Source organism: Microcebus murinus, chromosome 19 (genome assembly GCF_040939455.1).
Source record: "Microcebus murinus isolate Inina chromosome 19, M.murinus_Inina_mat1.0, whole genome shotgun sequence".
NCBI classification, from domain to species: domain Eukaryota; kingdom Metazoa; phylum Chordata; class Mammalia; order Primates; family Cheirogaleidae; genus Microcebus; species Microcebus murinus.
This window is the reverse complement of record NC_134122.1, coordinates 3,142,583-3,159,161: the sequence shown is the minus strand read 5'-3', so window position 1 is coordinate 3,159,161 and position 16,579 is coordinate 3,142,583. Positions and strand designations below refer to the sequence as shown.

The following is a 16,579-nucleotide window of genomic DNA, read 5'->3' as shown; positions in this document are numbered from 1 at the left end:
ATTTTAAATTAGCACAATACAAAATGAGATCTGGTGTTTTTATTGAGTTCAAGAATAACTCTCCTATTATCATATGGCTGTTTGCGGGTTTTGTGAATGGTGGATCTGCTTGAGAATTATTTGCTATTCTTTTGGAATATGAAGATAGCTGAAGAATAGATCTCCTGTCTTAAGTAGAGGGAGAGTGAAAATATTTTTTATTGTTGATTCCCCACACAAATACAACTTAAGTGGCCGCATGTTGCCATTGCGTGAGGACAGCATGCCTTGAAGCCCAAGCAATGACTCTTGGTCAAACTCCATAATGTTGCCTCCATGTCATGAACCAGAAACTGGACTTTATGTGACCAAGATGGAGCTCGATGCCTAGTCTTTGCCTTTACGTTCAAGTATTAAATGTCAACATTAGGGTTTTGCTGTTTGGATTATTTTGTTCTTGTTTAGTCATAGTAATTACAAATGTGCTAATAGTTCAAAGAAGATAGAGGACTTTTTGTTATTTGTTCAAAGGTACATGCACAGATCTGAAAAATTTGGAATTTTGCAATGATTTTTTCCTCCAATTATTTTTTTTAATATTTTTAAAAAACTAACCATGTACAAGATAACTTCTGTCAAAATCCTGTTTTTTTTTTTTTTGTTTTTTTTTTTAAGAACTATTATTGACACACAAACATCTCAAGAAAAGGTTTCTAATCCTCTCCTGGCCCACTTAGTCCTAATACTGTTCAGTGTAGTGAAATGCTGGTGCATGGGGGAGAGATGGACCCCAGAGAGCATCTCTGCTGGAAGTGTAGCCTTGTATGGCTGTCCTGCTGAAAATAGTGTGACGTTTAGAGCCTGATTTCTGTCTGAACTTCCCCTTTTTTCAATGGAAGCATTGTAAGGCAAAGTTTGAAATTATAGCATAGCCCTTCACAGTGGGATCCCCCCACAATGACTTGGTGTTGTCCTGGAAGTTCTGGCCCCTCCATTTAGTTTTAGTCATGTGACCTTCAGCACATCCCATAATGTATTAAGTTTACCCTGTCCATTAAACAGATACAGTAATGTCTTCCCTGACAGCCTCATGTTGTCAGGTCCCCACTGAAATAATGAATAGGAATGCACTTTGAAAACTGGATGTGCTAAGCAAAAAAGTTATGCTATTTTAAGAGAACAGATTAACATTTAATATTAGCCATACCCTGAAAACATGCCACCTCCAGGCTATGTTGCCCAACACAGTTTTGGTCCTGAAAACGGAACAGATTTGCCACTTCTCTGAAGTATTTGGGTCCTTTTGTGATTGGTTTCCCTGTTCCTGGGCCCTTTAGGACCCTTCCTTTGCTGATTTGCACAGATTTTGGCCTTATAAGTTGAGAGGAATTAAAGTCCAATAGAATTGATAGGATCAGGGCATCACTGATGTGGTGCAGACACAGGACCATTTTGAAAGTTCTGAAATGTCAAATTTTATTTCTATATAGAACTTCATTTTTACTAAACAAAAGTAATGTATTTTCTTAAGAGTGGAAATGCAAATAAAGGAGTTCTGTTTTATTAATGATACATTTTAAAAGTGTAAGCATGCCTCAGCTGATTTCACAGGTGTGTTCTGTAGAATACTGTACTTTAGTAGATTAACATGTTGTAATTATGAGAAAGCAGTGGCCTAATTCTATAGTGAACATTTTAACTGCTTACATTTTTATTTTCAGTTTGACTATCTATGAACACCGTGGTGTTCTTATGAATAATTGTTTTGGCACTTATAATTGTCCTAAACTGTTTGGGCACTTAGAACAATAGAAAATCTTATAGTCCATTTTAAACAAGTGAAATTCTAATATATAAACTAGTGTATAGTTACATTTTCACTTGTTTCCATACTTTGAAAATTTGAAAGTAACTCATGTTGGGAAAACTGTTCTAGCGTTTTTCCAGTTAATATCTATAGATAATACCCCAGTTATTCAAATATAGTGATATGGGTCTTAAAACAATCTGCATTTGAAAACTTACTCCATATATTAAATTACCCTTATTGATAAACTGTGCAGTTACATTGTTCTAACTTTAGCAACCCAAATAAGCATCATCATTGGATTATGTGAAGTATTTCTCCTTTGCAATTCCATATTCATCAAACTGCTTCCTTCACACAGACTTCTTAGAGTTGAAAAGTGAATTTCTGAAACTTTATGTATTTCCAGGGAGAATAAAGTTTGGACTAGGTAATAAGATAGGAGCAGTCTGGCATTAACATCTTCCTCTGACAGTGCTTTGAGACAGACACTAGAGTCTAACATTCTGTCCCTCCCAGTTTCTGACCTTAAAGTCTCCAGGGTGGGTTACACTGAGAGCCCTTTGGTTTCCTCGACCCTCCAGGGGCTGCCATTCTTCGTTAGCGCTTCCTTCTGTGTTATTTTCCTCTGGGAGAATGATAGGTTTACAGTTCTTGTTTCCTTGATGTTGCTCGGCTTGGTGTTCTGCTTGAATAACAGCAAAGAATTTGTCCAGAGTTTTAAAACCATTTAGACTCAAATGTGATTATCATGGTAAAGTAATTTCATTTCAAAATATGTTCAGCAGTCCTCTTCTAGCTGTCCCATAGCGCTGCGTGTTTGCATCACGAGTGGAGCACTCAACTCTGAGTTTTATTTTTAAAGGGGAGATATCTGACGTCGGAATGTCACTTTTGTGTATTGTTTTGGTTGCCAATGAATTGGTTTATAGTTTCTGTACTTGAATTCTTTCTTGCTATCGATGACCATGCCTTCTTGAACAATGAAAATTCTTTTCAATACAGGATTTTAAGACTATAAGAATATTTACAAAACAGTGAATGGCCAAAATATTGCTATAGTTCATTCAGAAAAAAACAAGCAAACAAAAAATGTTAATCTGCCTGTTCTTGGTCAGAGTTTTTAATCTTGGCAGAATTTATTAATTGAATTGAATTAGTCCCAATTAAATTAGTCCCAGCAAGAAACTTTCATTACTTTGCTTGTTACCCACGGTGAATCTGTCATATTCCTCATCAGCCAAATGTGAAGAATTGGATAATCTTGAGATGTTGTGCATGCTCTGAAGTTTTATGCTTTAAAATTTGCTACATGTATTTGGTTAGTGAAATATAACAGACAAATGCTCAGCGTACTGAATTAAGATTAGAGTTGGAACTTGTGGGGGACCTGTCCTAGTGGTAACGAAGACAAACTGGCCATACGGTGGCTGTGTGTATGCATGCGTGGAACTGCAGTGCCCTGCGCCGTTCCACACTTGGTGGCTCAGTGTGGTGCTACAAGTCTCATCACAGTGTTTCAATACTAATCCTTCCTGGCACCTTGTAGACGTAGTTTTGAGCACTAAACCTTGTTTCATTGTGCTGCCGCCGCTGCCTTATGCTCATCTTTTTGCTTGTATACTTCACCTCCATTCAGCTTGTTTATTTTTACAGCATTCCTGTGTACTCATCTTGTTTTATGCAGCATCAGCCTGCATTTTTGTTGATTTCTCATTTATGTCCTTTCCAAACATTTTATCGTTTTTATTTTAATTGTTCTTATTTGATAGCTTGAGCACTGGCTCTATATTATCTTATGAGAAATTGGGGTGATGGATAATTTCTCAAATGCAGATTGTTCTTTAAAGATTAACTTTCTAAATTTGCTTAACTTGGATTGTCACCAAGTCAGAACAGTCATTCACTAAGTATCTCAGATTGATGAATGATTGGTCCCAGTCCCAAAAATCTCAAATCAAAGCCTATAATTGAATTTTCAAAGTCTTTGATATTGTTCATGGATTTACATATATTGTATTGTTTATACAATATATCACAATTTTTTTCTTTATACTTATTGATAAATGGCTGGAAAGTCTTTGACCCCGATTACATTTCTGTTCAATGTTTGTCTAGAATATGGATTTGGTTTCATTTGTATTGTAACACAGTTAACTGAGTGATTAACATGAGAAAAATAACAGGAAAAAATTAAAACCAGTTCTGGGTTCATATATTCATTTTAAGATCTGGCTTAATACTGGAAATAAAATCTCTGAATTGCTGTCAAGCATAAATTTTCCATTTTGAAAAATAAAGCTATTTCAGTTTAAATTGCTTTTGTAAGGCCTTTTGTCAGACTGTTATGTTCAAGTAAATTTTTCCATCTCAAACCCTGGAGTTATATTTTACTTTCTCTGAGTAGTAACAAAATTCAGATTCCTAAATTTAGGCTCCATGCAATTCTAGTATTAACAACTCCTTGAAAACATTTGCCTCTTGGAGCCGGACAAGCCTGTCATTGTTAGTGATGATGGCCTGTGACGTGTGCAATGAGACCGAATGCTAATCAATGCTTTGCCTTGGCTTTCTGCTCTGTGTTGTCTTGGTGTTTGCGTCTTACCTTTGTGTCTGTGCTATTTGTCCCTTCCCTGTTCTCTAATCCTGCCCTTCCCTACCTGCCCCTGTTCCTTTCATTGTCCTCACTGACCCATCAATCAACCAACAACGCCCCCCCTTCGTCGTGGTGCTCTGCCCTGCTCTGATTGGTGGCTTCGTTGCTTGGGTGGCTGTGTGTTATGATGGACCAGTTCACCCAAGTATGGCCTTCTTGCTGACAGGTATCATTTCTGTGAGAAGTGTTTCACAGAGATCCAGGGCGAGAATGTGACCCTGGGTGACGACCCTTCACAACCCCAGACGTAAGTACTGTCCTTTGTTTTTCTTGGGGGGTGACCCTTAATTATTTTTCCTCTTGTCCATGATTAAAAGGGAAGCACCACTGCCATTTTGACTTTTGTGCAGCGTTTTTTTTTTTTCCATATTACCTGTGCCCACATTTAATTTGAATGTGTGTCATACACGTTTGTAGTGAAGATGTAGGAGTTTTAGCTGAACCCCAGTGCCACCTCTGCCTTCTTCCTCCATTCAGGGCAGTGTCCTAGAGCCTCCCACTGTAGTTCAGTGGACTCTCTTGACCTTGGTCTATCTCTTCTTCTAAAGGAATTGATTTTTCCTAGGGGTTGTCAACCCGTACTTGGGGAAATTGTTAATTTTTATTTACATTTTACAAAAGCAGGTAGCCCTATTCATAGAACTGGTAGTAGCAAAAAGTAAGTTTTATATACATACCCTGTCTTTTACATTTAGTTTGTCTTCCACTCAAACTGCCATCCTTTAGGTTGCTGAACTCTAATGCAGATTGATGAGATTCCAGTGTTCTCCAACCCCATTTTTGGTCCTGAAGTGTAAATGTGTCTCCTTCCTTGCTGGTAGTTTAACTCTTGCTCACTAGCTCCAAAGTAGACAGATGTGACCTCACTGGGTTAACTTTCTCCTTTCCAGTGTTTCCCCTAGAGTTAGTCTTTTTTTTTTTTTTTTTTTTTTTTTTTTTTTGAGACAGAGTCTCACTTTGTTGCCCAGGCTAGAGTGAGTGCTGTGACATCAGCCTAGCTCACAGCAACCTCAGTCTCCTGGGCTCAAGTAATCCTGCTCCCTCAGCCTCCCGAGAAGCTGGGACTACAGGCATGCACCACCATGCCCGGCTAATTTTTTCTATATATATTAGTTGGCCAATTAATTTCTTTTTATTTATAGTAGAGACGGGGTCTCGCTCTTGCTCAGGCGGGTTTCGAACTCCTGACCTCGAGCAATCCACCTGCCTCGGCCTCCCAGACTGTTAGGATTACAGGCGTGAGCCTCCACGCCTGGCCTAGAGTTAAGTCTTTACAAGGGCCAGAGTGTGGCAAGAAAAGCCAAGTGCACAAACTGGATGATGAACTCATTTCGATACTTGAAATACCTCAAGGGAAAAAATAAAACTCTGGTAGCCACCACATCTGCCTAGGTCTGCCAGCGTTCTGTGGTTCTCTCTTTTCTCCAGACCAGTTTCCCAGTCTTCCATGATTCCTACCCTACAGGCAGGAAGGCTGGCCACCACAGCAGTTGTAGCAGTGCCTAACTCACTCTGTAGCTCCCTTTTACTTTATTAAAATGCAAAACAAACTAGCAACTAGTAACATAAACCAAAATGACTGAAATTCTATATATTCGATTTATTTTTTTCCCTTGTCATCCTCATTCATTGTTCTAATTGTGTGGCTAATAATTGGATTGTATAATTCTGTGAATCAGAAATAATTGACATACACTGATCATAACATTAAGGACAGTAGAAACCCAGATACCCAACCCTTTCAAAGCAAAATAAAATATCCCCAAGTGGATGTTATCTTGTTGCATAGAGGAAATATTGTAGTTAAAATAATTGGTTACACTAGTACCAAATTCAGTAGCTGTTCACTATATGGATTTGATTAGAAATTAACAAGTTTGAATCTCAACACAGCTTTGCCATTTTATATATATATTTACATATTTTATATATTGACTAGTTTTAATTAAATCTTGTAAAAATGCCGGGCACAGTGGCTCACTCCTGTAATCCTAGCACTCTGGGAGGCCGAGGCAGAAGGATCACTTGAGCTCAGGAGACCCCGTCTCTACTAAAAATAGAAAAATTAGCCAAGCAAGATGGTGCATGCCTATAGTACCAGCTACTCAGGAGGCTGAGGCAGGAGGATCACTTGAGCCCAGGAGTTTGAGGTTGCTGTGAGCTAGGCTGACACCACGGCACTCAAGCCTGGGCAACAGAGTGAGACTCCATTCATTCATTCATTCATTCATAGATAGATAGATAGATAGATAGATAGATAGATAGATAGATAGATAGATAGATAGATAGATAGATATTATATTAAATGCTGATAGTATTTGGGAGTAAATATTCTAAGAAAGAAAATATATGGGCCGGGCATGGTGGCTCACGCCTGTAATCCTAGCACTCTGGGAGGCTGAGGCGGGCGGATTGCTCGAGGTTAGGAGTTCGAAATCAGCCTGAGCCAGACCCCATCTCTACTAAAAATAGAAAGAAATTAATTGACCAACTAAAAATATATATACAAAAAATTAGCGGGGCATAGTGGCACATGCCTGTAGTCCTAGCTACTTGGGAGGCTGAGGCAGCAGGATTGCTTGAGCCCAGGAGTTTGAGGTTGCTGTGAGCTAGGCTGACGCTATGGCACTCACTCTAGCCTGGGCAACAAGGTGAGACTCTGTCTCAAAAAAAAAAAAAAATAGAAAGAAAGAAGGAAAATATATGGAAAATAAGTGGTAGTGTAGTATATGGAAAAATAAATGGTAGTGCTTTCTGTGGAATGAAATTATTTGTTCATTCCATGATTACATGTACTTGAGATTTCATTTGACCATCATGTGTTTTATTTGAAGAACTAGTTACAAAATATCATTTTGTATATATATACTCAAACTGATAGATTTTAGTTAATAAAACATTTTTCTTTTTTTTTAAAAACAAGGACAATTTCAAAGGATCAGTTTGAAAAGAAGAAAAATGATACCTTAGACCCTGAACCGTGAGTATATAGCTATTTCTTTTTGACTTTTAATTTTAGTTTCAGATCAGGAAAGTTACTCCATATGATTGCATTATGGCAAGAAACATTTGAAATACATTGCCGTGAGTGGAATTTCTTTGTGAAGTTACTTTTAGATATAGATTCTTTTTTAACTCACACAAAATATATATGTCTGTATAATATTAATATGTTCTCCGGTTACTGAATTTTAACAATGATACGTTAGATGGATGTTTTGGTTCTTTAAGAACCTCTCTAATAATTTGGTCACAGGTGTCTTTAAGAAGCCATTTAGGGTAAATCTTCAGAGTCCAAAGGTTGGAATATCTGGTAGAATAGTACTAGTATCATTTAAAGGGAAGTGTCAGAAAGGAAACGTGTTATAAACCACTTTCTAAAAGTAACTAAAGTAAAGCTTAGCATATATTCTTGCCACTATCTTTGGTATAGTATATTTTCAAAAGCCATTGTCAAATGTTTTACTTTTCTACAGTGATAAATGAGAAGACTGCATTTGCAGAGCTTGCTTTGTAATAGCCTCTAAGGAGACCTTAGAGTTCCCTCAGTGTGGTACCTCCTCCCAGGTCCCCACAGTAGCGTCCTGAAGGCACCCCAGTGTGGCAGTGCCAACTGTTTTCTGTCTCCTTGGTGGATGCCTGCCTGGGGCTGCTTGGTGAGCACAGGCCTCTGCAGCTTTGAGTGTCTGGGAAGTGTGGACTGTGACATACCCAGAGTGGAAGGACAGGTGCTGTCCCCTAGCCTGGATCCTCCCCACCCTAGGGAGGCCAGTGGCTACAGAGGCAGACACAGACTTTCCACCCAGGCTACATCTGGAAACTCAGCTTTTACTTTTGGCAGTTCCTTAGTCTCTACTACTGCCTGGTAGCTGAGTGTGGGGATTACATTAATCACTAGGGCTGTGGCCTTGGTAGAGCACTGGGGTGTGCAGAGACTTCCCCAAAATAGCCACCTACACCTTTGATGACCAGTGGATTGTTTTTCCTGACTTTCCACCTCCCTTTTCCCATTATGGCTTTCCCTGCACAGTTTTTAAGTCTCATTACAACTTATATTCACTTTTCACTTTCAAATACTAGGTGCCAGGCATTTGGAATACAGGGATGAGTGAAGGGGGTCTCCTCCTTCCACTGTTGGTAGTCTGAAGAGACAGATGAATCAGCACTGACAACAGGGGACAGTGCAAATGATCCCAGAGGCAAGGGTCCCCAGCCTGGGCAGAGTGGCATCATGGTAGCTGGGCTCAGCTTCCTGGAAAGGTGACACTCATCTGGAGGCCCAGGTGTTGGGAGCAGCTACGGAACATTCTGGACACAGGGATGGAAGAACACAGGGTGTTCAACAGAGCTACAGGGCACCTAGAGTGGTTGGTAGGTAGGAACATGGGTGAAGCCTCACAAGATGCAGCCTCACAAGAAGGGCCATTGTGCTATTTTTTGACATTTAGATTTTATCCTGTATGTGTGCCATGGAGTTTTAAAGAACAGCATTGGTTTCTGGTGTAGAAAGATCACCCTTAGTCTGTGAGGTGAATTGATCAGAAGAGGAAAATACTTTTTTCTTCAGTAGGACCTAGTTAGGAGACTTAATGGCAGCAACCCAGACAAGAAATTGAAACTTAAACTACAGCAAGAGCTCTCGGAGGCAGAAGAGACCCCACTGTGGAAGATGGGAGCAGGGGAGCCAGTGATTGGTTAAGAATCATAATTGGGAGGGGAGAAGGGTTGAAATTCAAAATTTATGTCATGAGGTCTAGAACACATAGCATATATTTTTGACATTCCTTTTCTCTGGCATGGGAGGGAAGAATTGCAAGTGGGGTATCTTGGGGCATTACTTGCCAACCTTGTACATTCCTAGTATAGAAGATGAGCTCAATTGTGGATTCTTCAGAGACAGAGCTGGTTAGGGGTGGTGCAGGGCCCTGGAGGAAAAGAGTGAAGATGCGGGACAGCTGCCACGTAGAGCGAGCGAGGGAGCCATGGGCAGAACTGTTGGAGAGTCCTAGAGAACCATGAATTGGTGTTGCTGCAGGTTGGCAGTTGTGTGAGTGTCTGTGTGTCCCGCCCCCTCCCCCAACAGAACAGGGGCAGAGAAGATGGGTTAGGGTAGATTGGCTGAAGGCTTGCCTAGCTGCGTGGTAGGGAGGTAAAGGAGGGAGCTGGCATTGGCAAAAGCATGGGTCATGGTGCAGAAGAGCCTGAGCACAGGAATGCGTGAGGAAACTGTGACACTTGCTACTCCCTTAAGCCTTTGGGGAGGTGGGAGTTGGGATGGCAGCAAGGGAGTGAGCTAAAGAATTGAAGGTTTTGACCTCAGAGCACCTTGGTGTTTAGACCCCCAGGTGAGGTGGTTCCTGGAGATGACAAGACCCTGTTGTGCTGCGGTGGGGGCTAGCCTCGGGGCTGCGTAGGGAATGGGGTGGTACATCCTAGCGCTTTGCTAGTATTTACTTGTGTAAAGCCCTGTGGACTTATCAGTAGCCATGACACTTTCCACCCTTTATAAGGAACTCAGAATAGGCATTTTCTGTGACTCTGGTCTAGTATGGCAGCTCTGACCTAGCCATGTTTCCTGGTCAGTATCCTAAACGGTTTTAGACTTAAGAGCAAGTGTTGATAACACTAAAAGTATTTCTCAGCTTAGCCTCATCTGAAATAATCTAGAGAAGGGCATTGGTCTTGAAAATGTGTAGTACTGTCAGAAATACTGGCCTGATCTACCCAAAAGATCAAATGACACTCTACAGATGGGACACCCGCACTTGAATGTTTATAGCAGCAAGTTCACAATCGCAAAGTTGTGGAAACAACCCAGGTGCCCATCAATACATGAGTGGATTAATAAAATGTGGTATATGTATACCATGGAGTACTGTTCAGCTTTAAGAAACAATGGTGATATAGCGCCTCTTATATTTTCCTGGGTAGAGCTGGAACCCATTCTAAGTGAAGTATCTCAAGAATGGAAAAACAAGTACCACATGTACTCACCAGCAAATTGGTATTGTCGGATCAACACTTAAGTGGACATATAGGAGTAACATTTATGGGGGGGGAGGGGGACATGGGCAATATACGTAACCTTAACATTTGTACCCCCATAGTATGCTGAAATAAAAAAATTAAATTTTTTTAAAAAAGAAATACTGGCCTGTATATTATGGCTTTGTCACAGTAATTTTTAAAAATAAAGTTTCATTTCTCATTACTAAGGGAGATTGGGAGAAAAAAGGAATGAGGCACTTATATACAAAGAAGGAAAGTCAGTTTTCTCCTATGGAAAGGATTATATAGGTGCCTTGTAAAATACAGCTGGATCGCACAACACTCGAATTACTGTCAGCAGTACTTAAGAAAACCAGAGAACAAAGTGTGGACAGGCACACAGGCTCCTACGAGGGACTCCAGTTGTGTGATTCTGTGTGCATCACGTGCACCTTCTTTGTCTCCTAGTTTCGTTGATTGCAAGGAGTGTGGCCGGAAGATGCATCAGATTTGTGTTCTGCACTATGACATCATCTGGCCTTCGGGGTGAGTGATTTCCTGTGATCTGGGGAAAGGGAGAGTAGTTCCGCACAAAGCCTACAGGAGGGCAGCTGTGGCTGCTGCTGCATCTCGTTAGTAGTTGTCAGCAAGAATTCAGCAATTAAGAGAGATGGCAGTTGGTTCTAAATTTAAGTCAAGTGTTTACTCGCTTTAGGAATTACAGACTCAAAGCAGTCTGCCTCTTCACTCTTTAATTTTATAATAATGTGATTTAAGCCACCAATAAAGTATCTTAATGCTACCTTTTATTGGTTTGACAATACACACTATTGTGTATAATCTCATCATACCTTTTTTTTTTTTTTTTTGCAGCTTTGTGTGCGACAACTGCTTGAAGAAAACTGGCAGACCTCGAAAAGAGAACAAATTCAGTGCTAAGAGTAAGTTTGTGGAAGATTTCTGTTTCCTGGACTGCACATTTTAGAAACTTGTATAAATTTTCCCAGTTTTCCTGTGGTTACCTCTTAACACATAGTTTAAGAGCTCAATTGTCAAAGGTTTTTATCTATGAGATTTTTTTCCTAATACTTTGTATTTTTGTTTTCTTGCCCTTAAAGAGAATATTTGGCTTCATCTTTATATGAAAGTCCTCTTTTATGATCAGGGCATGTTTTAGATGAAAGTTTAGGAAGCTTAGGTATAATGTAAACTGAGAGAGTATATTTGTCAGCAGATTATTCTCAAGTGGCTTAGAACTAAGATTCCTACATACACACACACACACACACACACACCCACTCTCTCTCTCTCTCCCTCTCTCTCTCTCTCTCTCTCTCTCTCTCTCTCTCTCTCTCTCTCTCTCTCTCTCTCTCTCTCTCACACACACACACACACACACACACACCCACACACACACCCTAGGCCCCTGTATGGGCTGCTGTGGCCCAGCACGTGGGTATTGGACCCCACTGAAGTGGAGGCAATGAGCTCTTGGGCCTACTGGGAATTGGCTGCCATTTATCCAGGCGTGGTAACCTGGTCTGCATGAAGACCTGCTGAGCATGTTGCTGCAGCTTATGGTGCCTGTCCATAAATAAAAAGAGTAGTGTGTTGCCATTAGAAGTAACTTTTCATATATAGATTTTATATTTTTTAAAGATAGCATTCTTTTCAGAAGTTTACGATGACTTAATATTTATGGAATCAGTTCCCAAGTACTGGGACCACCTTCTGCAGCTTACTGTTCCCAGCCTGTCCTGTCGCTGAGTTAACTTACAGTCCACATGCAAGGAAGCCAACTGCAGCAGCGCTCTAAAGTTCACTTGCCTGCTGCTCCCTGCAGCTGTCACTTTACTGTAGCAGGACAGGTGACTGTCATGTTGCTCAGGGAACCCCCAACAAGAACCAGTGCTGTTTGAAGAGCTGAGAGTGGAAGAGAGATGGACATGTAGGGACAGTCACATGGGGGAAAGGAAAAGGAAAGCCCTCTCTGTGGGCTTCTCAGTGGGTTTTAATTAAAGTTCAAACTCTATTATTAACCAAAATCCAGAGTTACCCTATAACTAGACTGCCCCTGTTAAAACCTTTTGAGATATTAATTGATAAACTCACCGACTATTGTAATATTTCTCTTTAGATCAGTTTCTCAACTGAGCTGCTATTTACATTTGGGGCCAGATAATTCTTTGTTATGAGGGCTGCTCTGTGCATTGTAGGATTTTAGCAGCATCCCTGGCCTGTACCCACTAGACAACAGTAATAGCCTAGCCCCATGAATTATGTCTATCAGAAATGTCTCCAGATAGAGGAGTGGGGGCACTTGCCTCCAGTTGAGAATCCCTGCTTTCAAGGATCCATTCTGAGTGAGATCACCAAAGCAGTTCAGCAAGTTAGAAACTCAGTTTCCTGGGGCATTGCTTCAGTAGTCAAAACAGAATTGCCCATCGAGCTAAGCCTCAGTGGAACAGCAGTTACTGCTGGAAGGGGCAGGAGGCGAGTGTGTGTGGCCCCAAGAGCTGGCCCAGCCTGCCCCTCCCACCCTAGCATCCGGAGAGCGGTGGAGAAAGATGCTGGAGCCTTTGGTGGGTGAGCTTGTGTGTCCTGGGGGTGGAACATTAAAAGAAAGAAGGGCCTGAGGAGACAGTTGTCAACTGTGTTGGTGTGAACATGTGTCGGCACAGCCTGTGCCATTGTCTGTAGGTCATAGAGTAGAGGTTTGATGCGTTAAAATTTGCACTGTTTAAAATATCTTCCAATAGACTGGTCAGAAATGATATTGGAACAACTGACCATCCATTAAAAGCGATATCCATGCCACACACTATAGACAAAATTAAATTTGGGTAGATTAAAAGGGGGAAAAGTAAACAAAACTGCAAATGGGTTCTAGGTGAAAGAAAGAGAATAATTTTACTATGTTGAATTAAGAAAAGCCTTCCTAAAAGAGATACAGCTTGGGGATCAGAATGGAAAAGGCCCTAAGGCCCCCTGTCCTGTGCTGGGGATGAATATGTCAGTTGATCATCAGGAAGTGGGGGGCACACTTAAAATGTTTAATTGTAGACATATCAGTTCTGCTTTAATGCACGTATCCTACAAAAACATTTGCACACACGCATAAAGGCACAAATAAGGACATCCACTGCAGCGTGGCCAGAATGATGGAAGCTCAGGGCCGAGTAACATGGTCCAGAGGCTGGGAAGGAAGCACCGAGGAGGGAGGGGCTGCCCCTCTGAGGTGCCTCCAAAGCTAACCAGGAAAAACGGGTTTTTAAAACACTTATGAACAGAACCCTTCTTTCACCCTGGAGAATCTGAGCGCCTAGCATTTTTGTTTCTGGGTATGTGCAGCCCTCCTCCCTCCACTGTGCCTGCCTGCACCTAAGGCCTTGCTGCCCCTCAGCAGGGACACACCCTGTGCCTACGCAGTGGTCAGGAGCCTCTTCTGCCACAACACTGTTTGGTGCTTGTGACGAGATTGTTAAAAATTGTCCTCTGTAGGCTGGGCTCAGTGGCTCACGCCTGTAGTCCTAGCACTCTGGGAGGCCGAGGCAGGAGGATCGTTTGAGCTCAGGAATTTGAGACCAGCCTGAGCAAAAGCGAGACCCTGTCTCTACTAAAAATAGAAAGAAATTAGCCAGACAACTAAAAATCTATAGAAAAATTAGCGAAGCATGGTGGTGCATGCCTGTAGTCCCAGCTATTCAGGAGGCTGAGGCAGGAGGATTGCCTGAGCCCAGGAGTTTGAGGTCGCTGTGAGCAAGGCTTATGCCACGGCACTCTAGCCCAGGCAACAGAGTGAGACACTGTCTCAAAAAAAAAAAAAATTGTCCTGTTTAAACACCTGTTTATATAACATAGTTAATTCAAGTGGTTTGAAGAAAAAAGTAAAGACCTGTAAAAGATTGATTCCTTCTGTTTGCTATTTGAAAATCATACTATGTGGGGTCGTCTTTCCACAAGGGGTAGGTGTTTGGCTGCTCTGCTACAGGGCGGCCCTTCTTAGTTGTGTCTTAACCTTTTTGACTGGAAGTTTCCTCATGAGGGAGCAAAATTTGCTCAGCAGCTGCACAGGGGTGAGAACTTGAGAATTTTCTCCAGGAGTTTCCCCAAGAATAGGCGATGCTGCCTGTGAGTGCCTTCACACCTGGGTCCCTTTCTCAGAATGGTTGTCCCAGCCCCTGGGGAGTGCTGAGTGTGGGGACCCAGAGCCTGACTACATGGCAGGGCAAAGGGTCAGTCTTCTCAAAGTATAAGGTAGATCTCAAATCCACTTTCCCCTTATTTTTATAGCTTTACAAATTTTTTTTCATAGAGTTTTTATTTCTTTGCCACTGTACTTTTTTTCTTTTTAGAGTTTAGGTACAACTTATATACTCAAAAAAGCACCACCATTGGTTTGTTTATTGCAGAAAAATGAAATTTAGAAAGTTAGTCTAAGTTTTTCAGATCTTTCTTGATCTCAGTAAGGAATCTTCTAAAAATCCCAAATAGATTTTATGACGTTAGTAAAGACAAAACTTTAAAATCCTATTATTTGTAAATAATCAAGATGAACTAGCCAAGCAACGTGGCTCATGCCTCTGATCCTACTCTGGGAGGCTGAGGCAGGAGAAGGATCATTTGAGGTCAGGAGTTTGAGACAAGCCTGAGCAAGAATGAGACCCCATCTCTACAAAAAATAGAAAAAAATAGCCAGATGTGGTGCTGCATGCCTGTAGTCCTAGCTACTCAGGAAGCTGAGGCAGGAGGACCACTTGAGCCCAGGAGTTTTAGGTTGCATCGAACTATGATGATGCCCCTGCACTCTAGCCAGGATGACAGAGTAAAACTGTGTCTCAAAAAAAGAAAAAGAAAAAGAAAAAACTTCTGCAGTTTTCCCTTCTAGCCTTTTTACCCATGTGTAAGGAGTTCTTTGTACAGCAGTGATATTTTACCTCTGGGCAGCTCCTATCATAGTCAGTGGCCAGGGCTATCCCTGGCCAGAGGGTGGGGAGGAGGAGGAGCCAGCCCAGGAAAGGCTGTCCCCATTTGAGCTCGGAGACTTCATTTGTACATACATCAAGGCGGCAGGCTAAGGGCCAGATTTGGTTACTGACACAGTGTCCTGCCTCCAGATGATTGTACTGCTCTTAAAGCACTAGTCCTTGGCTGGTGCTTAATTTAGTCAGCCCTGGAATACCCTGTGCTCATTTTAGACTTTGTAGTAGGGGCTCTCCTCAGAGATGGGCAGGGGTGTCACCCAGCACACTTGTACCATTCCTTCCCAAAGAGTACACCAGGCCTTCCCTAGCCCCGCCCTCCTGGAAAAGCAGCAGTAAGCTCCCCGTTGACATTAGAGGTCCTAACGTGTGGTTCTGGGGCAGAACGCAGCCTGGCTAGTACAGTCTGGGAGACAGCTATGAGATGGCTGCCAGTGCAGGATCCCAGGGCACCACTGCCTCCTGCCACTCCAGGGCCTGGGGTGGAAGAGCAGGAGGTGGAGTGGGCGCAGCTTGGGCCCTCCTTGTGCCTGGCTCCCTCCACTCTACCCCTACAGCCCCTGTGAGATTCAGGGCCACCTCTGTGGCTCTTTTGCCCCTTACTGTTAGAAGAAGATGCAAGTATCTGGGCATGTCAGAACCGTTTTCAGGATGCACTTTTCCATTATAAAACACTCATGCCCCAGGGCAGGATGAGATGCCTTCTGTGTTTGTAGAACAATAATCCTTTAAAATACCTGACTGTGCAGTGAAGAGGTGGATTCTGTTAGTCTCAGCCACTGTGGCAGTGGCCCTTCCACAGCCCTTTCACCTGCTCCTTCTGGACTTCCTAGGACTGCAGACCACTCGATTGGGAAACCACTTGGAAGACCGAGTAAACAAATTTTTGCGGCGCCAGAATCACCCTGAAGCCGGGGAGGTGTTCGTCAGAGTGGTGGCCAGCTCGGACAAGACTGTGGAGGTCAAGCCCGGGATGAAGTCACGGTTTGTGTGCTCTGTTGTCTGAGACGCTGCTTGCCCCACACCTGCAGGACACTCAAGTTTGATGTCCTCATTCACCATGGCTAACACATACCGTGGTCCCCTTTAGCCTCGGTTTCACTTTCTGTAGTTTCAGTTACCTGAGAGACAGTACAATGAGATATTTTGCAAGATAGAGACTACATT

General features: G+C 42.1%; 1 protein-coding gene across 4 annotated transcripts in view; it reads left to right on the top strand.

The window, feature by feature from the left end:
* Positions 1-16,579, top strand: part of CREBBP (CREB binding lysine acetyltransferase) — a 136,969-nt gene that overhangs the window by 105,524 nt on the left and 14,866 nt on the right. For all 4 annotated transcript variants that reach the window (XM_075995030.1, XM_012743675.2, XM_075995029.1 and 1 more), the window contains 5 exons: positions 4,609-4,689; positions 7,366-7,422; positions 10,899-10,976; positions 11,304-11,371; positions 16,246-16,396. In XM_075995030.1, coding sequence (XP_075851145.1) covers positions 4,609-4,689; positions 7,366-7,422; positions 10,899-10,976; positions 11,304-11,371; positions 16,246-16,396 — 435 coding nt within the window. The remainder of the gene's footprint in view (positions 1-4,608; positions 4,690-7,365; positions 7,423-10,898; positions 10,977-11,303; positions 11,372-16,245; positions 16,397-16,579) is intronic.